The sequence below is a fragment of the Epinephelus moara genome, chromosome 8 (genome assembly GCF_006386435.1).
Source record: "Epinephelus moara isolate mb chromosome 8, YSFRI_EMoa_1.0, whole genome shotgun sequence".
NCBI lineage: Eukaryota > Metazoa > Chordata > Actinopteri > Perciformes > Serranidae > Epinephelus > Epinephelus moara.
Window position 1 is genome coordinate 26,686,702 of NC_065513.1, and position 23,547 is coordinate 26,710,248.

The 23,547-nt window shown below is 40.3% G+C and overlaps 1 protein-coding gene across 1 annotated transcript in view; it reads left to right on the forward strand.

Moving 5' to 3' along the window:
* The window catches only part of grid2 (glutamate receptor, ionotropic, delta 2), a 703,051-nt gene that overhangs the window by 652,394 nt on the left and 27,110 nt on the right, over positions 1 to 23,547 (forward strand). The window contains exon 14 of the mRNA XM_050052029.1: positions 9,970 to 10,136. Coding sequence (XP_049907986.1) covers positions 9,970 to 10,136 — 167 coding nt within the window. The remainder of the gene's footprint in view (positions 1 to 9,969; positions 10,137 to 23,547) is intronic.

The following is a 23,547-nucleotide window of genomic DNA, read 5'->3' on the forward strand; positions in this document are numbered from 1 at the left end:
CTTTATAATCTTACAGGACGCAAACACTGCTCTCTCGGGTAAAAGTCGGAGTTTGTTGGACCCATCCTCCACCCCTCCTGCCCACCCGAGTCGGACTTTTGCTGCCTTATTTTTCGTCCTTGTCCCGCCACGTTTCTCCCTGATGCCACCGGACACCATTAAACTGTAACAGCAACCAGCCAAGTATCATGCCGATATTAAAGGACGCCTTTTTCGTTGGTATCTGACACCGCAAGTCACTGCTCAAGCACCGGATTTCGACAACTTCGGAGTGAGACCGGGCTCACCTAGCACAAACATTGGTGTTGGGCAGGTCACAAAGCCAGATGCAGGATTTCTCAGTGTGGAAGAAAGAGTAGATCTGCTTCTAGCCCCTTTTCAGAGTGCCTTTTATTTACTTTTTTTTGTGGGAAACCAAGTAAAACAAAACACTAATCATAGCAGAATAATTTTAATACTTTAAAATGTGTCCAGAGGGGACTTTAATTATTTAAGTGCCTTTCTTTACAGTGTCACACTGTAGTTGCTTCAGATGCTGTTGTACAACATGTTAACATTCTGGTCACAACCCAGTCAGTTTTGTTCCATAATATTTTCAACCACTCAATATAAATAATGGCGGAAAATGATGAATAATTAGTTTCTTTTCAACTGTTGCCTATTTCCTGTTTCCTGCCTCTTCGCCTGGGAAAAAAAAATTCGAGCTGCAGCAAAAATAGCTGCGGCTCATGGTTCAGTGGTGTTATGTCTTCATTAAATGAGCTCCATCATCAACAAAACCCTTTAAAACTGATCAACGTGAACATAAACAACGAAAGAGCAACAGCATTAAATTCATTTTCTCTCCTCCCATGTAAGGAGGGATTGAAATTAAAAATTGGTGTGAGCGGTTGGAAAACAGAGGATGGAACAGGTAGAGAGACGCTGGGACGGTTTTAATTTAGTGATTATGGATCTTATTGGGTTTTCTGTCACATTCATGAGAGAGAAAAACAAGGTCCAATGCAATGATTAGGATTCAATAGTGGATGTTTGATGTGTGTGTGTGTGTGTGTGTGTGTGTGTGTGTGTGTGTGTGTGTGACTATGATTGTTGCCAGCGTGTTTGTCAGTGTTTCTGAGGAAAATAGCTTCTGATAATTACCCTGGCACAACTAGAGTCACAACCCTGGACACGGAACAGAAGTAACAGTGTGTGCATGTGTACAGTGTGTATGTGTGTGTGTGTTATGTGAGGGACATATTTAAGATGCAGCAATTAAGTGTAGAGTGAGTAAGCCAAGTGTTGCTTGCATATACGTAAATACTGCATATGCATGATAACCTAATCTCACAGTACAGCCTTTTGCGAGCAGGTTAAAACCTCAGCCTGAACACATTTAATGAAGAGTTCACTTGAGAAAAGGCTTACAAATACAACCACAGTTATTCCCCGCAGGACTTTGAAGCATTTGATAGCAACTCTAAAACGCACCTACAAATAGAGGTGCTAAAAAGTTCTCTGATTGTTAACTAACGAGAGAAGGCGAGCACAATAACTCATCTCTTGTCCCCCATTTGTATGATGATAGGAGGTTTGTACGAAACTCTAAAATATGCTATTTAAAATACCGTGCTAACGTAGCCCACTGGTGGGCTGTGTTCACAAAGAGTCCTTTTGGATTTGTTGATTGAGGCTTTTGTTTGAGGGTTGAGCACAACGGTGCAGTGAGAGACAAGCTGTTCTCTTCTATTGTTGGACATCTCCTCCTCTGAGAAATAGCTACCATTTTTAGATTTGATCAAGGCACCAGATGCAATAGCCGGCTATTGAGCAGGAAGAAAAACGTATTTGTTTGAAAATCCTTCATCTCAAAAAGTTTTCGAGAATGTTATTTTGCAGGTTGACCTTAAAGAAACTCATAGCCAGAACTATTAATGTTGTTTTCTGTGCATTGCTTCCATAGCAGAGAGGACTTTTTGTGATATACTGCACAAAGATTACAAAATAGCAAGAACATATTAAGTAAGAAATATATAACAAAACACGTAGAGACAGAAGGCAATACAAATTACTAGAATATGTGGAATTACTTGCACTTCTATCTTTAAAAATGCAGATGACATGTTGCTTAATATGTGCTGCATATCATGTATAATATAAGGATATTATGTTCAGACACATTGGTATCTACAAATAACTGTTACATATATGAGGGAAAGCTTATGGAGGTTTGAGCATGGTGTTAATCTGTGATATTTTTAGCTTGTTCCCCTCCATGTTCTTACAGCTACTCGACCACACAAACAGTGACCCCTGAAACATCTTAATGCATGCAATCACTAATTCACTGTCTGTACCATGTTTATGTTTGCACTGGCGATGTCAAGTAAAACAGCAAAAAACATCCCAGCCTCCCCCACTTCTCTTGCAGCTGTGTTTACCTCCATCTATTCACACTGTACCAGCACAAAACTCCCTGGAGTGATTGCAGAGTCTGGTGTTTTCTCCTGCAGCCAGATCTCAGTCACTATTTTTACATGTTCAGAACCAACCTGTTTAAAAGTAACCTGCTTCTGTACTGATGCATATTTATGCAGGAACAGCTCGACTTGCTGTAATGCTGCATACTGTACAGAATTCAGGTCATACATGTACTTTACTCCAGAATTTCAATAGTTAGTGTGACTCCAAACATCGAGCAACTAACTTTTGGGTGTTATTTTCATCTTTAGTGAGGTATTAAAGCTACTCTGATCTGGACCTATTATGCTCATTTTCAGGTTCATACTAATACTTTGGGTTTCAATAGGCCTTCAACATGTTTACATGCTTTCAAACAGTGGTTCCCAACTGGTCCGGCCACAAAAAGGTCCAGATTTCTCCTTAGTCATTAGTTCAAGGTCCACACAGTTTAAAATATTCAGCGTCATACTTGCATTCGTCAATCGACATGTCATCAAGCTAGTTCACGGTCTCTATTTGTTCTCACTGTCTGTTTGTCAATCACTCTATAGCAGAAAACAGCACTTCAAAATAAAAGCTCTGTGCTGGATATTCACTGTACTTCAGAATAAAGTGTGTTTTTTACAACCTTGAGACATTTGCAAGTCACTTGCGGTCCATTCAGAGTGGACCTGCGACCCACTGTTGGACCGCAACCCACCAGTTGGGAACAACTGTTTACAGAAGACTTTTATTTTCCTCATACTGTCTGTGCTGGAACACCTTTATTCACCCTCTATCTAAAAGGCTTCGATTTTGCATCTGTCTCTTTAAGCTCCCACTTCAAATAAGCCCAATCTGCTCTGAATGGTCAGCGTTCCCAGGTCTTCTGCATCTTGGCCTCTCTGTACCATCAGTACAGCCAGGTGAATGACTGTAAGAATAGCAGCACTTTCTGCTATGAAAAAACATCAGTTAAAGCCTCTGAACACAACCAGACATGTTCTGGCAGGAATATGACCCAAAATCGATGTGAAATTTACAACATATGCAACCAGGTTTACATGTTTTTCAGACTTTAGCATGTAGCTTCATATAGCAGAGTAGGCTACATATTGTAAACACTTCCAGTTGCATTGCCTGGAGCAGGTAACATTAAAGAGCAGGGCTCAGCAACCTTTATTATCAAAAGAGCCATTTTTGGGCAAAAAAAAATGTTTGTTTGTTTTTTAAATCTGTCTGGAGCTGCAATACATATTTGTGCCTCATGCTGACAGCAACACAGACCGTTTAATTTTGATTAGCCTATTAACATTCCTAATAGGTCTAAATGAGCATTCATTAATATTTTACAACAATGTAGCTACTCTGCAGTGGGCAGTTCATGATTATTTGGTACTTACACTTTGCAGCGTTTGTGGTGACAGCAAACAAATCTGTCTACTCATAACGAAAGTCTCAGTTTTCCTCCAAGACATTTTCTTTTTTGGATTTGGAATCAGTAGCTAGCCTCACAATGGTGACTCAAGACTAGCCATCGCTATTGACATTCTGCAGATTTTAGGAAAAGGCAGCAGGCTGTAGACTATGACGCACATATTTGCTTAGATGTTTTTTTGCTCCACATTTATATAACTAGAAAATGTAAGAATCACTTAAGGGCTACAAAAATTATAAATTAAAATGTTTAAAAAAATAACTCTTGTTCATGTCCATATCATTTTTTGTCAAAGCCACAGGGAGCCACTGGAGATGTGCTGAAGAGCTGCATGTGGCTCCTGAGCCACAGGTTGCCTTGCCCCTGATATAAAGAAATCCATGACAAGCTTATGTCTGCTTGTTTCTAAAGTAGAAAAGACATTGGAAACAGAATCATCAGACGTTATCCCTGTGAGGACAGGGACATTTGATTGGTCAGAATTTCCATGCAGGAAAAATCCAGGAAGTAAACAAAACGTTGAAGAAGAGTACACTTGCAAGATAAATGCGACACTTTCTAATGTCACAATGGAGGGACAACTACGCAGGCTGATTTTAGCGCTGCTCATCATACTATACTTTTTGCATGGTTTATTTTAGTCAAACCATACAGTTTGAAAACGAGGTGCGGCTCCAACTAGAAAACAATGTTTTGCGCTGAATGTGCATATTAAGGCACTACAGGAGGAGGAGGACTGTAACATGCTCATGTTTAACCGAAACAATGTGTCATGTGACTGCAGTTGGTTCAGATCGAGGTGGGAACACGTTCTCACCACAAACGAACCGCACCAGAGTTCTCTTGTAACCAGACTGAGACCACCTCTTCAAGAAGGTCTCGGTCTGGTTGTTTTGGTGCTGTGTTCACACCTGCCCAAACGAACCGCACTTAGTGGGCAAACAAACTTAAGCTTGACTGAACTGAACCAAACAGGGCAGGTGTGAAAGCACCCGTGCTCTAGCATTTGTTTGTTATTTTTGTCAGCTGCTATGAAAACAAGGTCCTACTTCTGTATTTCTGTGTCAACAAAAGCATGCCAGAGAACACCATTTGTTATTGCTACTGGGATCATGAATTCTTCCCCAGAATTTTGAAAGGCCTCAGTTTAAAAAAGCAGGAGGTAGCCGGTGGAAGCATCTTGCAGCTCTTTCTTTCACTGGTTTAAAGGTATATTTTATTCTGAGGAATATTAGTTTAAGTGGAAACATGGTGACTCAATCGCTGGGTGTCAAAGGTGCATGTAAACAGTTTAAGACCTTAATTGGAGCCCATTGCCGGGTTACGCTACGCATGCAAATGTGGTTTGTGAAGCATATAAAGCTGCCTTGCCTAGATAATCCCACTGAGTCCTTAACAAACTATAGAGCTCATCTATCTTGTTTGCCAGTGACCTTACATTTCCTCTAGCAACAGATAGAATGTAGAGTTTAAGTGTCTACCTCTTTTCCTCAGCGCTGCTCTCTTTCCTCTCCATCATTTGAACCTCGGCAGGCTGCAGACCTCGGGGATGTGAGCTCTGAGTGTCAGACACTTGAAAAGCAGTCGTATTGTTGATAAGTCGGAAAAGAAGTACCGTGAAAAAAAAAAAAAGGGAGCGGCAAAACAAAGTACGAGTACATTTAACATGCTCTGAGAAGTGGGCATATAAAGAGAATAATAAAGGCTTTCCCGCACTGCTCCGGCCCATAAACGTGTTTTTCGGCTCCAAAGTTCTCAGCGGTAAGAAAGTTGCAAATCTTTTCATGTGAGCTGCTTAGATAATCACCATCAGAGGGAAGGACTGACCTTCAACATATCACTTTTATGCTGCCCCCACGATCATGATTTTGTCTCTAGTAATTAATCAAACTTGAGCCAATATTAAACTAATGCTTTGCATGTAGAGCACTTGTTCTGATACATCAAATAAAGTGCTCCCTATTCATAGACACATTGTCTTTGTTTATGAAACGCAGCTGCAGGCAAGAGCATTTCCCTTCACAGGCGCCAGCATAATTTTCATTGTAGGGATAATTCCTTTTTATGTGATTTTGTGCTATGTTGGCGTTGCTATAATTATTATTTTATCGAGTCTAGTTTAATTGGATTAAAGCTTTGAGAAGACACACTGCGCTCAAAGAAGTTTTATTGTGATGGAAACACTGGTACATTCGAACTGATCTTTAAGTCAAGTGACCTCATGTGAGGTCCCGAACTCATGGCTGAAAAAGTTCACATCCCTTACATTCTGTGCTGCTCATTTTAAAAACGAACTAAGTGAAACTGAAAGAGACTTTATAGCAGGTTTAACAAAATTAAGGCAACAACCTTGAAGCCTGACGCATTTAACCCTTTCTCACCCGTATTCTCTTTTACCCATAGTATTTTAGGCCAGTGGTGTTTGTAAGCATGTGCAGTACTCCCTCCACTCCCACTCGTTCTCACCATCCCATTTGTCACTTTACACAGACTCTGTTTGATACTTTTTTGTGGTATTCTTCATGTGATCTTGCTCTTTTTTTTCTACTTTGGTCATTAAAGAGTATCTATGAGAGTCTGAGTTATTTTTTTTCACCATTCAGCTTCCTGGAAAATGGCTCACGAGTCAGTATCAACACATTAATTCCACTCTGTCCTTGCTTCTGAAGAGCATCAACACACAAGGGCTTTTAAATCCTTACAAACATGTTCCTTTTTTTTTTTTTTTTTCCCTGTCATTGCGTTCTTCCCCTTAAGCGCCTGCCATGATTCAATTGAAAGTTGGAGTGTTACCTCAAACACTGAAGTTGAAAAGACAGAACTGGAAGTTGTCATCACTCTAAACTTTATTGACAGATCTTTTATAATACTGGGACTTTTTAACTACCAAATTTATTTTATTGGTGTTTTCTGATGCCGTTAAAGAGTTTGTTTACATCAGTTTTTGTAAACACGGCAGTAAAATGGGCCTTTAATTATATCTGACAGGCACAAGCCTGGAGGGGATCATGTGTTTGGTCAATTGTGTGTATGTGTGTCTGCATCTGTTTGTCCGCAGGTAATCTTGCATATTATTGGACCGATCAGCCTAATATTTTGTGTGCATATTTATGATTATATGCTCAAAGACCTCTTGTGGTTGATTCACGGTGTTGAAAACCTGTTTTATTGACTGTTTTACGCCGTCATTTACTGCCGACTCCTCACTCATCTTATCAGTCTTTTGGGGCCACAAGTCCTCAGCAAAATCACAAAGAGCAAAAGGCATTTCAGGAAACATTTTTGTCATCTTTGCTGCCATCGTCGCTGTAATGAGGCCAGGAGGGACAATTCCACCAGGCACAGCCATGCTGCATGCACTGTCTAAAATGGCCACAATCTGCACTTTACTCAGTCCACTTCTGGAGTTTATTATATGTTAATATGAATGCTGATTTTCTGTCAAGGCAAACTCTCGTATTTGACCAAAACTTTTCTCTAAACTTTGCCAAGAAGTTCAAAGTATATTTCTTGTCCCTGACAGGGAAGTTGGTCTGAAACCAGGATTCATAAAAAACACATTCATACAAGAGATAGTTTACAGAGTGGTTCAGAGGGGGGTTTTACAGCGTCCAGGTCAAAATTAAAAGTAAACAATTCAGGCAATCTGTGCACATTAGTAGTCCATGCCAATTGGCCGCCCGTATCATCACTAGAACCCCCTCCATAGATCATATCACTCCTGTTCTCCAGCAGCTTCACTGGCTTCCTGTTGAATATTGCCTCCATTACAAGATTCTGCTTCTCACCTTTGAGGCCCTTCATAATCAAGCTCCTTCCTACCTGTCTGAACTCCTTCATATTTACACACCCTCATGTATGCTTAGATCCTCTTCCGCAATCCAACTCACATCACCACCTGCCCACTTGACCACCATGGCTTCTAGAGCCCTCAGCTGTTCTGCCCCCCGCCTCTGGATCTTTCTCCCCCACGACATTTGCTATATTGACTCCACTTTCAAATCGTGTCTGAAAACGCACCTTTTCAAGCTGCCATATTGGGTCTGATTAAATGGAGACATACATATGAACAGATGATGATTTTATACCTAATATTTCTAATTATATTATTTGTCTAGTCACTGTAACTTTGTATTGTATATTGTAGAATTGATTTTATAATCTATGGAGACATTGCTGCTTGTTTTTGTTTTTTTATTAACTGTATCTTGTAAGGTGTCCTTGAGCGCTTTGAAAGGCGAGTATAAATAAATAAATAACTAAACAAAATGCATTAATTAGCAGTCTACAAACAACTATTGTTTTTCACTTTTCTCCAGAGGGGTAGTGCATATTGTACAGACATTTTTTTTAATACTTAGCATGTAAAGTGTCTGAATTCAAACTGAGCATGACTGTGGTCATGAGATCAGTGAGATTAGCACAGCTTTGTTGTGTTTTCAGTGTGGCTGACCTCAGAGGTCACTACATACTGTGCATGATAATTCTCTTCAGACCTTTTCACCCAAATAACGAGAAAAAAAGGTGTCCTTAATGTACAATAGTGGGCTGTTGAAACAGATTTTTTACTAATTTCCTTTCCACAAAGCCTATAATCTTTCCAATTCAAAAGCAATAATGAAAAGCCATAAAATTATTCTTCAAAGTAATAAAGTGCTCTTTCCACTCTTTTTAAGGTTGTAAAGAGCAGAATGAGCCATTCTGATGCCCTGCAGTGAATTATTGCGCACACACATGAACACACACACACACACACACATACACACACACACTTCAGAGGACTACAGAGTGTGAAATTACCCAATCAGAGGGTCTTGTCGGTTCTCAGACATTAGTCATCACACATAGGCCAACTGAGGTGACATACACACACACACATACACACAAGCCCACATAGTGAAGACAAAGGGGTTTGAAAACTTTATAAAGCTCCATTAAAGTTAATGACACACCACATCCAAAATAATATGTTAGAAGAAAAGTGTGTGCGCGCCTGTGTTTATGCGTGTGTCTGTTCAAGTGAATTGTCAGAAGAGATGTCAGGATGTGAATATCACAGCCAGGTTGTTTATTCTCCACTTTTCATTTTCCTGTGAAAATAAAGATTTATTGAATGTTAACGAGGAGCCATGTTAACAACAGGCACCTTAACTTCAATAAACCAAGCTGTGATTCTCACCTTGAGTCCCTTTGACTGTCTTCTTTTTCTCAAGCTGCAAGCAAACACTTAACACGCACCTACAGTTTGCCCACACGTACACATACTAAACAGGGACGTGCACATAAACATATAAAATATATCCAAGACATGCCCACATAGGGTGCAATAAAGATGAGTCAACAAGCCATTAACACTTGTGCACAGAGTCTAGAGGGAATGTTAAACAGTAAAGTTGCTGTGCTGTCAAGTTTGTTGTCCTACAGTATAAGGAGTGTGATGTTGGTGCATGTTTGGACTAAAAATACTGATAGACCATGGTTTTAAATAATCTGTGTGCGGGGGTGAGTTAGACCACCTCTACAGTCCCTGTTCTGAATGTACTTAATCATGATTCAGTTCGACCACCATGACACACAGGAGGAGAGGGTCTAAAGAATATTTCTTAATGGGTCAAGGATAAGCTAAACTGCTATTAAAAGCTACACTCAACCACTCTTACAGGTATATGTGGTGAAGTTTAACCTAGACACTGAATCAAAGACTGTAATGTACTGTTATTAAATAACAGGCTACATATCGAGACTGTGGAAAGTGCAGAAACAGGCTCTGTAAACAGACATTTGACCCAAGAAAAGGAATGAAATGCACAATAAATAGAGGCATGTGAAATGTTTCTGCAAGTAAAAGTCTGCTCCAACAAATATATAGGTCAATAAGTGGTAAAATATGCCGCCACCTATGTTTGTTGAATTGAACAGCGTTTGCACAAAAGTAATTGACATTTTTAAATAGGTCAGTTTTCTAGAGGGCAAGCTAGAAGCCCGTCAAGGACCTCTTGACGAATCTTCTCACTAACTCAACAAGAACTTTGTTGGTTATCACCTGTGGAACATGAGGTAAAGATCCACCTTTCCAAATGTTGTAAGTGTCTCTTTTTTTCTTTCAGGTGAAGTACGGGCGATTTGGCTTTGTGTGGGATGCAGCAGTGCTGGAGTACGTTGCTAATAATGACGAAGACTGCTCATTCTACACTGTCAGCAGCAACGCACCAGACCGGGGATATGGTATTGCCATGCAGCACGGCAGCCCCTACAGGGACATTTTCTCCCAACGGTAAGGGTCATATCAGTGAACAACAGTCAGCAGCATCATTGATTGCATTTTAGTTGTTAATAAAAGATATACTATGCAGGATTTTCCTAAACAGGGCTGCCCCCGACTAAGAACTCTCCTAGTCAACCAATAGTCGTCATTTAGGGCCGTTAGTCGACTAGTCGCCCGCATGTTTACGATATTGATTTAATTATTAAATGATATATTTTGGGCAGGGCAACACAATGGTTTGAGTTGAAGGTGTGAGAAAGAATAGCATCAGTAACATTGTTAACACTGTGCTACATTACAGAGAAATACAAAACCGTACTAATGAACCTTCATTAATATAGGCCTATATTTTATCTACAAGTGCACGTCACACACTGAGCGAGCCGCCTGTTAATGACGCTGTGGGCTAATGGGCATGTAGCTACTTCCATGTTTCAGATGATACGTCATGTTTGTAGTCGACCAATGAAGATGAGTTTACATATCACCTTGGGTTCGTCCTTCACCTTCTCAAAATGATACCACACTTTGGATTTCCTGCCCGACATGTTGTGAACTAGCCTGCGGAATAATCGCAGGTACCAGCCCTGGACATTAGTGGACCGTACATATGCAACCTGAAATCCTGAGAGCGGAGCTGATCTTCTTCCAGGTGTTGTTTATAAGTGTGTAGGCCTATCATCCGTGGGGCAGATGTAAAGCTCTGGTAGCCCTGCACTAACATGATCAACTTTTCTGTATTTATCAGACTGAATATTTACAGAAGAAGGGAAAGATATCTGTCGGCTTTCTGTCGGCAGGCGTCAAAGAGACATTGCGCCGAAAAACCGCAAATATAGCAAGGTGAAAGGCCAAATGAGGGTGAATCTGGGGTTGACCATTATTTTCACTTTTCGCTGCATGTTTACCGACAGTAACTGACAATCCTGCATAGTATACTATTAAAAGACAGGTTTGACATGCACATTGATGGGGTTGCCATTTTTGTTCCACCTCTGTTTATCTCAGTCATAGTGTCTTCAGTTTTAGATTAAGAAATACCCCCTACTTTTGAGAAGAGTTTAGAAAGAAATGCATTCACATATATTCTCCTACTACAGGAGAGGTCATGAAAATTTTTACTGCTCAAAATTCATTTCAGCCAAAATAAAAAGTGGCCACTCCCATAAAGTTTGCCCCCCATCCCGTTTGAGAAATCTGCTCTGTAGGTCAGACCCCAAGTAAATAGCCGATTAAGTTGTACATCTATCTTCCAGAGGTAAGAGGCAAACGGCACTTTCACAACTTTTCTGCAGCTAACTTGCTTAACCTCGGCCTGAACTATTGGCTCACTCTGAAGTTAAACAACTCTGACAACACGGCCGCACAAATATGTCAACAATAGACAGTGTAGATGTGTCAAAGCTGATCCCAACTGTTTACCGTGTTGCTGGAGCAGGCAGAGGGGTTTTTGTGCTGTCAAAGTATGTCATGGACCAGGGAAGTAACGGAATTCATTCATTTATTCATTCATTCACTATTTATCTGGTCCCTTATGGCCATTAGGAAGCTAGGTAATGTCTGCAGACACCACACAAAGGTCATTCATTCATCTCCTCTCTGCTGCTGAGCTGCTGTTTGTGCTGTGCTTCTAAGATGCCGAGTGTCTGTGTTTGTTTGCTCGCATTCATTTTTAATGCAGTGCTGCGATATAAGCCACATCACCAGATTGCAGGTTCGGTCATATGAGGTGAAGTGTTTCTATTGAGGCCACATAAGGATTCCTTACATCCCAACAGACAGTCGTGTTTATTTGTGAGCGAGCATGAGATCACGTCAAGAGGAGGGAAAAACAAAAATGTCTAATGCTTTCATTAAGCTGTCGTATTTTATATTATGTAAAATAGTCTGTCAGTGTTGGTTTAAGTGTGTGTGTGTTTGTGTGTGTGGTGGAAACACATTTTATGAGCACAGGCCAAAATGTGTGAGCTTTACAGAGTGTGTGAGTGACTAGGCCTGTCTGTTTATAGCTCCATATCCGGTGGAGCGTTGCGCTTCAGAATATTGCCTATCATGGCTGTTATTAAAATAAACAAGCAATTAATTGACAGGCCATGTTTTCAGTTCCCTCCTATTATTTCGGGGGCAATGTCACACTCTCGGGAAGACAGTTTCAAACAGTTTACTCGCACTGGTCCCAATGGTTCTAACAAAAACAGACACAAAAATTATCAGGAGAAAAAAATAATCACAGAGGTATAATTGTTTTGTTTTTCTTTGCTTTGATTTTGTCATATTTTTTTTTTCATCCTGACATTCTGAATTATGCAGATTAATGAAGCACAAAGAGGAGGTTAACAGGAATTGTATTAGCAGTCCGTGCCCCGACGCCACAGAGAGAAATGTTTCCCTCGGCTTGATTATATTTCATGGCCTGGTCATGACAAGTCTGCAGACTTGATGATTACCGCTGGATTTGTGTTGACTGATGCACCTCCATTTGGTCATAACAAAATAACACTGCTGGGTTATTTGGTGTTTTTCCTCGTAGTAACTAGACCACCAACTGGAATTTAACACAATCAACTTCAACACAAGTGATTAAATTGTAGATTACATCAGAGTTGACACTGCAAAGATTTCCTTGATCATCAAAGTTATTGTTGAACACTGGCACTGAGTGTTGCTTGTAGATGAGAGGATTTTCATACTTTGACGGTTGGAAAAAATCGGGGGTTGTTACATTTTTAAGCAGTCAATCACAACATTCGTCCACAGGAACGAGCCCAGAATGCTGTAACGGCACCTTTCCAAAAATACTGAAGGGAAATGTTGTGGAACTTGTACAAGCCTGAGTGTCATTAAGTGCACCGTATGACACGGGCTGCAGTGTCTACAGAAGTGATATAGGCATGATTTTGCTCTCATCAGTGGATTGTTGTGTGGCTCTTATCCACTTAAAGAGGATTTCTAAAGCAGAAACACACAGTGCAGGGGGGACGGGGCAAACGCCGGCCAAAAACCACTACAATAATGGCAGGAATTACATAAGCAGCCAGCATCTGCTAAGCCTGCCTCATGTTTTCAGATGCCAGTACAGGCATATGTGTCAGACACCACAGCCTCAGTGTAAAGATACTGTAGCTCTCCTGTATCGGTATATTCTGTCAGGCATTTTCTTTTGTCTTTGTACAAGTGATGTTTCATGTCTTGACATGACATGACAGAGAAAAAAATATTGACTACAGCCTCAGGCTTTTCTCTCTTTGTTTTAGAAGAACATATTCCATATCAAGATCAGTGCGAGGCTTTTGATTCAGTCTATCACAACATTTTGTCAGATAAGTTGCTTTTCATGGGTTTGGATTCTTCTTAAATGGTAAGTTCAGTGTTTTTCGACGTGGACTCTATTTCCCTATGTTTTTGTGACTGAGTGATTAATGGGAACAACATTTTTTTTTTAAAAAAAAATATTGGTCCAATATTGCGTGAGATCAGCTGGCAGCCGTGAAACAGTTTGCAGTGTAACCATTCGGGGCATGTTCGTCAGTTTACATCCACTAAAAGTGCTTGTTTTTGCCACTGACAGGCTCAGATTATTATTATAGTATGTGACCATATTATGGAAGGGATCCCAAGAGAGATAATTCTTTTTTTAAGTATAAGATCTATATTGTTTAACCAGAGACAGCCCAAAATCACTATCACCAAACCCACCTGACTCCATATAGATAAACAGTTATGTCATCATCATAACACACACTTCATTCAGAGTCGACAGAAACCAAATGAAACTCACAGAAACCATTTTGGTTCAACTTTCCACTGTTCCAACAATCACCAACTCTGGTTTGGTTGAATTAAACCCTTAATTAGACCAGTTAGACTTGAAATATGTTTAATCCATACCCGATAAAATGATTTAAATGGAGTCTGGTTGGTTTGGTAATGCAATTTTAGGCCTTTTTCTGGTTAAACAAAAAGGGTCTCACTCTTAAACAAAAAGGTCTGTTTCTGTAGGGTTGCTTTCCACAAATTGTCAGTCATTTCAAATAATATTCTGGGCCTGTCAGTGGCAAAAACACATACTTTTAGTGGACGTAAATTGACGGTACGAACATGCCCCAAGTGGTTACATTGCCAACACATTCTCACTCAGACATATTGACGTTTAGGTCATGGACTTTCCACGTCCACATACGACGTGCAAGGTACCCTGGGTGCGCTGGTTGTTGACGTTCTGGGACACCATGTCAAGTTCTGCCTGTTACATGCATTGTCTTCTTTCAAAATACACTTCAGCTTTCACAGGAAATTTAATGTTTACATACATACTCTTTCAAAATAAACACACTGCGTCGGTACAGCACTGCGAATTGATGTTTTTTTTTTCCTTCAACAACAAACACACATGGTTGGGTTTAGGCAACAAAAGCATGTGCTTAGGTATAGTTAAAAACAACAGGGTTTGGATTTAGAATTTTACGGGACACGAACACTACTCTCTTTGGTGAAGGTCGGTGTTTGTTTGACCCATCCACCATCCTTTCTTGCTGCCCCACTCAGGCTTTCGCCGTCTTAACTTTCCACCTTATCTGGGCGCGTTTCCCCCCGACACCGCTGGGCGCCATTAAACTATAACGGCAACTTGCTGCGTATCATGCCGACGTTAGAGGACGCCTTTTTATGTCGGGTTCTGATGCTGCAAGTCACCGGGCCTGTTTCACCGCTGCTGGCTGTTGCAGTCTCGCCCAATACTGGACAAATTTCAAATACTGCCATTCCCATTAGACACGTAGACAGTAAAACATGAGAAAATAGCGTCTAGTTTTAAAAATACAAAACCTACCCTTTAAAGTTGTTTTTAGCTTAGCTTTCCAGCAGAGTTGAGAGTGTTCTTGCCATTGTATATAGATTAAGTGCTTAGAAAGGTGTGCCACAAGGTTCAATATTGGGTCTCCATCTGTTTACTTTGTACATTCATAATATTAAATTTACAACTCTCAAGTATGCTGAGGATGCTATCTTGTTTTCTCCTACTCTCGCACTCACTCCTATACATGCCGTCAGTGATAATCTGCTTGATATAGTGCAGTGTTGTAAACACATAGGAATTATTTTTGATAACAGATTGCTAAACTCATTGCTCATATATTAGAAATTCTAATTACATTCTTACACTGAGGCAGAGCGTTCTCCTTGGGAAACAGAAAAAAATACTGTCCATTAAATTAACTATGCTGGATTTATGGATTTATTTATTCTAACGCAATTTGAAGTTAGATGCTCGTCCCTCTGAGAGACTTTAAAGTTTTACTTGCTGATGTTTTTAATGATATTTTTTTATTGTTTTAATTAATGTGTCAGTGCGTGTGTGTGTGTGTGTGATGTTTCTGTGTCCATAATTAGTTTTTGGGTCTTTTTTGCAAAAGAGATCTTGATCTCAATGACATGTCCTCAGTCAATAAATCTTGATAACAAGAAAAGTAAGAGAAAATTAAATACGATAAAGAGATCAGAAACATGTGAGCTGGTACATAAATATACCAGTGATCGATAAAGATCCTAATAGTCAGTGATTGTGTGGTGTAATTGAAGAGGGAATCTGCAACTTCAGAGGAGTACTTACTACTTTATATGTGTGTGTGAATCAGTTAAAGTGTGCATTCTGCATACTTGGGGAGTGTTTACTATCTGCAGGTCCCTGGAGGTAATAAGACAGATGAAAAAGAATTTATTTGCTTTGACACTTAGGAGAGAAAGAAATAAGGGCAGTGTCTGTAGAGATAGACAGACTGCTACAACTCCATCGTTTTCAACCACTTTGTTTGTTTGGAAGAAGCCATTGCCAGAGTGCAAGTGCTGCACCACTTCAGGTTTGTGTTTATGTGTGTGTGTGTGTGTGTGTGTGTGTGTGTGTGTGTGTGTGTGTGTGTGTGTGTGTGTATATGTGTTTGTCAGCGCTATAGAACAAATAATGTGCAACTGTGTATGTGTTTGCATGTGTGTGGGCGCTGCTGTTCTGTGATTGATGGAGACAGCCTGCAGATTTACCAGAGTCAGAAAACAGTAGCGTAAAGGGCTAGTCCGCTAATTTAAACTGACAGCTACTGACAAGTTGTTTTGAAGTGCTGAAGGGGCAAGATTGTGGAAAAAAATAAGCCCTCTCTCTCAGGCATATATTATTTCTGTCTGCGAGTGTCTTGGGGCATTGATGTGAGCATTTAAACTAGAAGATTTAATCCATAGCAGATGGACATCTCGAGGGTGCCGCAGTCCAAGAAGATAAACTGCGGGGCCTGACATTTTATTGTGCATATTGAGCACAATTACGTTTTACATTTTGATTGCAAGATAGATGAGGTGCCTCTTTGTGTGTGGTTATGGTCAGGACTGCAGAATTTCAATCTTGACTTCATCTTCAGTGCAACAAATTCAATGAAAATTGATGATAAATGTCAGTAAGAATAAAGAGAAAGAGAAAATTAATTATATGCTCATGAGTATGATATCAGGGTTGTGCTTTCATAAAAGTCTTTCTTTCAAATTAGGGCACACAAACAAAGAGCACCACCTCTACTATATGAATTTTATTGTAGTCACACCCCTTGTTACATAGCATCACAACACATAACAATGATACATTCATACTGTTGTTTTATGACCTGGCTGCAGGCAAGTGTTCATCAGTGGCCTTAGGGCTGATAGTTGTGCTTCTAAAATAAGGCGATGGTACGCTTTATTTCTGTAGGGACAGTTGGAGTGCTGGATGGCACGCCTGAGGGGGCAAATGACGTACACAGCAGCGACAAATCATTGCCACAATCACGGACACATCACACCTCCGAGACCACGGGTTAGATTGTTGTGGTGAGCACGCACCAGAGGCTGGCTTAATTCTGTACAAATGACATTACTCTGTTAGTAGTGGCTTGTAATTATCCTGACCTGGGTTGTATGAATGTAACCGCAGTGGAGGAAAAAAATGCCCATCAGCTCTGATTGCCTCGCCAAATGAGACAGCTGTGAGGGATTGGAACTTTTTGAGGGCTCAAGTGGTTTGTTTATTTCTTATCTTGGAAGGAAACACATGTTCTTTCACATAAAGAGGATGGAGAAATTTTGCCACAAGATGTTAAAACTGGATCAGAGAGGACTTGATAAAGTTGATCATTTCATATAGTGGTGTGACAGTGTAAAAGGGGGTCATTTGCTTCTGAACCCAGCTAATGTGCCTCCCGTGCTGCTAAGATATACTCTAGCAAGGGCAGCGGGTGTGCATATGCGTGTAAGTGATAACTGTTAACATTATTTATTTTTCTCTTCTCCCGTCCTAATATCTTTGGTGCAGACTTGCCTTTATTTCAGTCTTAAATCCAGTAATCCATGCATCCTCTCTATAATTCCCTCCACAGCCTCAGCTCTTTCATGCATTTATTTCATATCCTATCCAGATGATAAATTAAAGTCCAACCACAGTAAGCTATGTGTCACTAATATGAAAGTAGTCCTCTACTAAAAGTTGTTTTAAGTGATATTAAAGGGCTCCGGGTCCCAGTGAATACAAAGTAAACTGTATACGACTCATAAAAACAGTTTGTTTGTGATGCTTTCAGTGTTCCAGCAAGCTTTTATCTCTGCAGCACTCATGACAATAAAATTGTCAGCAATAGTTAAAAAAATGTTGATGGACTGACTTGTGAAAGTTGGGTTATTGCAAACCTTGAAGTGGAATTTAATGAATCGCATAGTGGAGTTTTTCTTCTGAAATGTATATGATAGAGATAAACCAAATTGCACCATTGAAGGACACATATAAATGGCTTTTAAAGCTGCCTTAGCCCATGTAAATCTTACGTTTTAGTCCCAGCAGAAGGGTTGTAAACAGAGACTGCAGAGGAGGTTATAATACCTGCTCCAATGCTGTTAGCTCTCTGTCACAGTTGTCTTGGGCGTTTTAGGAGAACCACTTTGATAGTGTTACTGTGGTGTTTCAACAGCGGTCAATACAGTAAATGTAATGTTCTGACAGAAAATCTCTCTCTATTTGCCCTTGTAATTAGCCAATAAAGAGCCCAATTTCACCTGGATCTTTAAAAAAATCAGCACAGCTCTTTTTAAGGAAGTTTACTCAGTGTTGTTGTACCTCCAACACTGTAGAGAGAAAACAATCATCCCCACAGATACCAACAGATGACATAATTAGCAACTAAAATCAGGCCAGTAGATCAAGACCTTCAATGATGATCTGATTAATTGATCAAGCAACATGAAATTAAAAGGAAACTGTTACTCAGTACTCTCTCTTGTGTATCACTCATACCTGTCCCCACAAAATCAGGGCAGGTAGGAACAAATTAGCTCATAACCAAGGGAACACAATGACTCTACTTAAACACCACACATGAAAGCAGAAATGTGCAAAGTACTATAAGAGACAATGAAATAATAATTACCTCAGTAATGCTTAATCTGTTACTTAAATGTAAATAATGTACCCATTAATAAATAACACAGTAACTTAAGTAATAAAACCCAAAAATATAATGTGTGCATTAAATCATCAAGTGGATTATCGCTGGCTCAAGGGCTCGAACTACAGATTATACCTCCACATTTTCGTATGCCTACGAATTATTGACGAGTATTGACAGAGACACGCCCCTTACTCTTTCTCTCTCAAACAGTGACCTAACTCTGATTGAAAAATAAAAGTACACACTGCTGATCAAATATAAACCAAGATTCTCTTACTGTATTGCCTGTTTCTGGCCTTCAGAAACATATTTTAGTGCACTGTTTGGCTGTATTACGAGAATTTGTGAGCAAGAAGCGGGTGCTTTTATAGTGTAAGAACAGAGGCTGAAAATACTGAGATCTAACGGTACAGCTGGGCAGTGCAGATCAAATATGAACCAAGATCCTGTTACTGCATTGCCTATTTTTCACCTTGAATGTCTTCGGAAGCATATTTTGTCTTACTGTTTAGCTGTAATTTGAGATTGTCTCTTTCTGTGTCAAACAACCTAGCTCTCATTACGTCACCAACCAGTGGGAGCATTTATTGGTCCAGTGTGGTGCAGTGCATCGTGGTAGTTGTAGGCTTTCTACCTCTTGAGCAAAGGGTAATGCCACAGTCCTTTGTCGCTGTTTTCTCTTGTCATGTGGCACTAACTTCAAAAGTATTTGCACCTTTCTTCTGCACAGACAGCCTAGTTTTCAAGAAAACACTTTTTTCAGATCAAATCAAGTTTATTTGTACAGCACATTTAAAAACAACCACATCTGACCAAAGTGCTGTACAAAATTAAAGAATGACACACAAATATATAGCAATATAAGATGTACACAAAAATTAAACAGAAAAAGAACGGTAAGAAAAATAACGTACGTAAAAAAAGATTATAAAATACTAAAATATTAAAACCACTACAAACAACCAAAGGCCATTGAGAACATGTACATTTTTTGTTTGCCTTTAGCTGGATTCGGACATGTTCCTCTGCCTGTTGCTGCTCCTTCTCTCTCCTCGTCCACTCTTCAATTTCAATGAGCTCTGCCTTCCTGTATGTCCGTGTACTCCCTGTTTAAATAAATACGGGCGGTCATCAAATTCAAATGGCTCATCCAGATCCAGTTGGTCAAAATCGGGTAAAAATTCGGACATGTTTGTTGTGGCAAGTCAAAACACTCAATCAGAGAGTGAAAGTCTGGATCTGCAATTTCACGTCTCGCGAGATTCTCCTTCTTTGGTGTTTTACGACAGTTGGTCTCGCGAGATTTGAGTTGTTGCAGGACGTTACCGCTGAAGCGAGCTTACAAACGCGAGAAGTTACTCTGTATGGAGTAGTCATGGCTGAACTTTTACCCGATTTTGACCAACTGGATCTGGATGAGCCTACGGGGGCGGCAGTAGCTCAGTCCATAGGGACTTGGGTTGGGAACCGGAGGGTCGCCTGTTCAAGTCCCCGTCCGGACCAAAAATGTGGAGCGTGGACTGGTAGCTGGAGAGGTGCCAGTTCACCTCCTGGGCACTGCCGAGGTGCCCCTGAGCAAGGCACCGAACCCCCCAACTGCTCGGAGCGCCTGTCATGGGCAGCCCACTCTGACATCTCTCCATTTAGTGCATGTATAGGTCCAGTTTGTGCATGTGTGTGTTCGGACCTGTGTGTAATTGACAACAGAGTGTAAAATTGAATTTCCCCTCGGGGATTAATAAAGTATATAAAATTAAAAAAAAAAAAATTAAAATTAAAAAAAAGTAGATCGGAAAATAGGGCCCAGGTTGGAAAAACATTAGTTCCCCTTTAAGATTTGTCTTAAAAGTGTCAGTGGACGGGGAGCATTTGATTGAGGGCGTAAGGCTATTCCACAGCTTTGGTGCAGACAGTTAAAAGACATTGTTCTGAAGATCTAAGAGGTGAGCTGAGCCTTGCTTTTTAAGTTAGTAATTTATCACATTTGGCCAGTGATAACAGAGCAGCACTCACTGACCGTCAGAGTGGAGCTTGATGGCTTGCAGTTTTTAAAACACTTGTGTCAATGTTACTGTGGTGAATTTTTCCAGCAAATCAAGAGTTGCCTAGAGCAGCTTTAGCTTGCTAACATAACATAGTTTTTAATACTGTAAGAATGACAAAAGTCCTGGAACTTCAGTAGAAATAAACACATTTGACTGAGAAAAGTTTCACTAAGTTCAAAACCCACAGAGAGAAAACTGAGTTTTAGCTTCACTTGCTGTTCAGCTCTCCCAATCGAGCAAGGAACATATTGACTTGAGTATTGGCTTTTTTTTTCCTTCAGCTTTTTCTCCTCTGTGTCTCTCTTTCTTATTGATTCATGTATTGTATTGACCATTTCTATTTTATACTATAACACCCAACCCAGATTTCCATGTTGATCCCATGGCAAGGAAAAAAGACCACAATAAAAGCAGAGTAGAAAAGAGATGCTTGCATAAAACACAACAGGTAACAACTGCAACAATTTATTGTGCTTTCTGAAACCAGAGACCTTCAAAATCAGCTCTTAGATTTAAGATATAAAGGTCCAGTGTATGATTTAGGGGGATTTACTGGCAGAAATGCAATATATTAAGTATGTGTTCTTTAGTATATAATCATCTGAAAATAAAAAAGGTTGTGCTTTCGTTGCCTTAGAATGAGCTGTTTATCTACATGGAGAGCAGGGCCCTGTACACAGAGTCTGCCATGTTGCACTGCCATGTTTTTACAGTAGCCCAGAAGGGACTAACGCTCTAGATAGCGCCAGACAGTCCCCGGATCTCGGGGTGCTGGCAGTGGCATGGGAGCAGCCCCTCTACAACAAGCCCAACATCATCAGGAAAACACTGATTTTTAACATCAAACTGCTTTATTAACTGCTTTCAGTGCATTTTACTGGTTTAAATCACCTGGTCCATTTGTTTTGGAAAGGAAGAGACCCCTGTGGATAATTCGGCTTCTGATAAAACCCTCCTGTACAATGAATGCTGAAGGAATCCTAACCAGGAGTTCACACTTGGCACATGGGAGAAGTTTCCACTGGTTGCAATCTGCAACCCTCACTGCTGGATGCCTCTAAATCCTGTGAATCCTACACACTGCTTCCCTAAAACAACAGTCTGTTCCTTGTTTTAAGGCTCTTTGTAGCACCATCATGCCATAAGCTACATGCATAATTGAAATAAGGCTTGATCAGGCTCCTGCTAAAGAAGCCAAAGCTGAAAAGCAAGTTATTTGATTCACCATCAGTCTCTCCCTCTCTACCGCACACACACACACATTCATTCACACAGTGAGTTCAAGTTAAGCTGGAGGCTCTGAGGCCCTCAATTTCCAATCCATGGAAATCACTATCCATGGGGGAAAATAATGCATTTTTTCCAACGGTGGTGAACAAAGAAAGGATGATCGTGTGTGTGTGTGTGTGTGTGTGTGTGCATACATACATATGTGTGCATGAGTGTTTTTACAACACTGACATTGTTCCAGTTGACAAAAAATTGATTTAATGTCAAGTGTCAATCTAATCTGTCTGTCTCTGTCCGTCTGTCTGTCTGTCTGTCTGTTCGTCTCTGTCTGTCTCGCTCTCAGGAGCTGTCACTCCTCTATCCATCCATCACAGTAAAACTCAGCCCACACACTTAGTACATTCATTAAATCTTTAGTAATCACAATTAATGATGGGGATGTGGCTCTCTCTCCCTCTGTTTCTCTTTGTCTGTCTCTCCCTCACTCTCTCAATGTGTTAATGATGGTTAATGACTGCTTGACTTCTGTCTGTTGTTTATCATAGTTCAGCTTGATAATCTGTTCCAGTTCACCCACACACTGTGTCTTAATGGTGCTTAATTGAAAACTTTGTTGACAAAGTGTATGACATTGAACCCTGAGAGCGCTAATTGGAGTAATTAAGCTTTGCAAACTTTACTTGAGGGACCAAAGACTCATGGGTATATGACCTCTCTTACCACGTTCCTTGAGCTTCAATATAGTGACACACTGTTAATTGAAAGGGCAACATGGCGGCTCGGTGATTAGCACTGATGCATCACAGTAGGACGGTCCTGTGTTTGAACATTGGCGTGGCTCGTTTCCCTGTGGCGTTTCCATGTCCCTGTCATGAGTGTTTTCTTTGATGTCTAAAGCAGCAGCAATTAATTGATTTTTAGATTAGCTGTCAACTGTTAAATTAATCACCAACTGATTGAATTATTGGTTAATCGGTTTGAATATTTTTTAAGAAAACAGGTTTCTGATTTCAGCTACTATATTTTGAAACCAGTTTTTTGGTTTGAAGAAAACAAGACATTTGAGGACATCACCTCGGGCTTAAGGAAACTGTAATTGCGATTTCTATACCATGTTCAGACATTTTAAAGACCAAACATTAATCTACTGATCAAGAAAATAATTGACAGATTAATTGACAATGAAAATAATCATTGGCAGCCATAGTGGTGACCTGTGCTCTGTGTTTCCATACCTTTCAAGGAGTGCACGTTTGGATGCCCCCAAGCAGGTCCACATGTGTCAATCTGTGGATATGGGGCATGTCTTTGGTTAAGCTTCCTCTCAGCCCCTCAACACTGACTATTCAAGCCACACCGTTATTCTGCCTCACTGTTCTTTACCAATGGTACAATCGCAGAATGGGGGAACAAAGTTAGGTAGAAACAGCACTGAATCAACGTCTGTGTAAAAGGGACAGGCAGCTAGCAGCATTTAGCAGCCAACTCAAAGAAGAACAGTTGTCAAAAACATCCGCAAATTGACCTTTCACTAAGCCCCGCCCCTTCATGATGGTCCAATAAGCTGTTGAGTAAGCATGGAGCCCACACTGTAACTAGCTGCACTCCCTGAAGAAATATTATCTTATTTTTGGAAAAATGAAAGAGTGATTCCAGAGAGAAGCAGACAGAGGGGTCTACAGTCTGTGT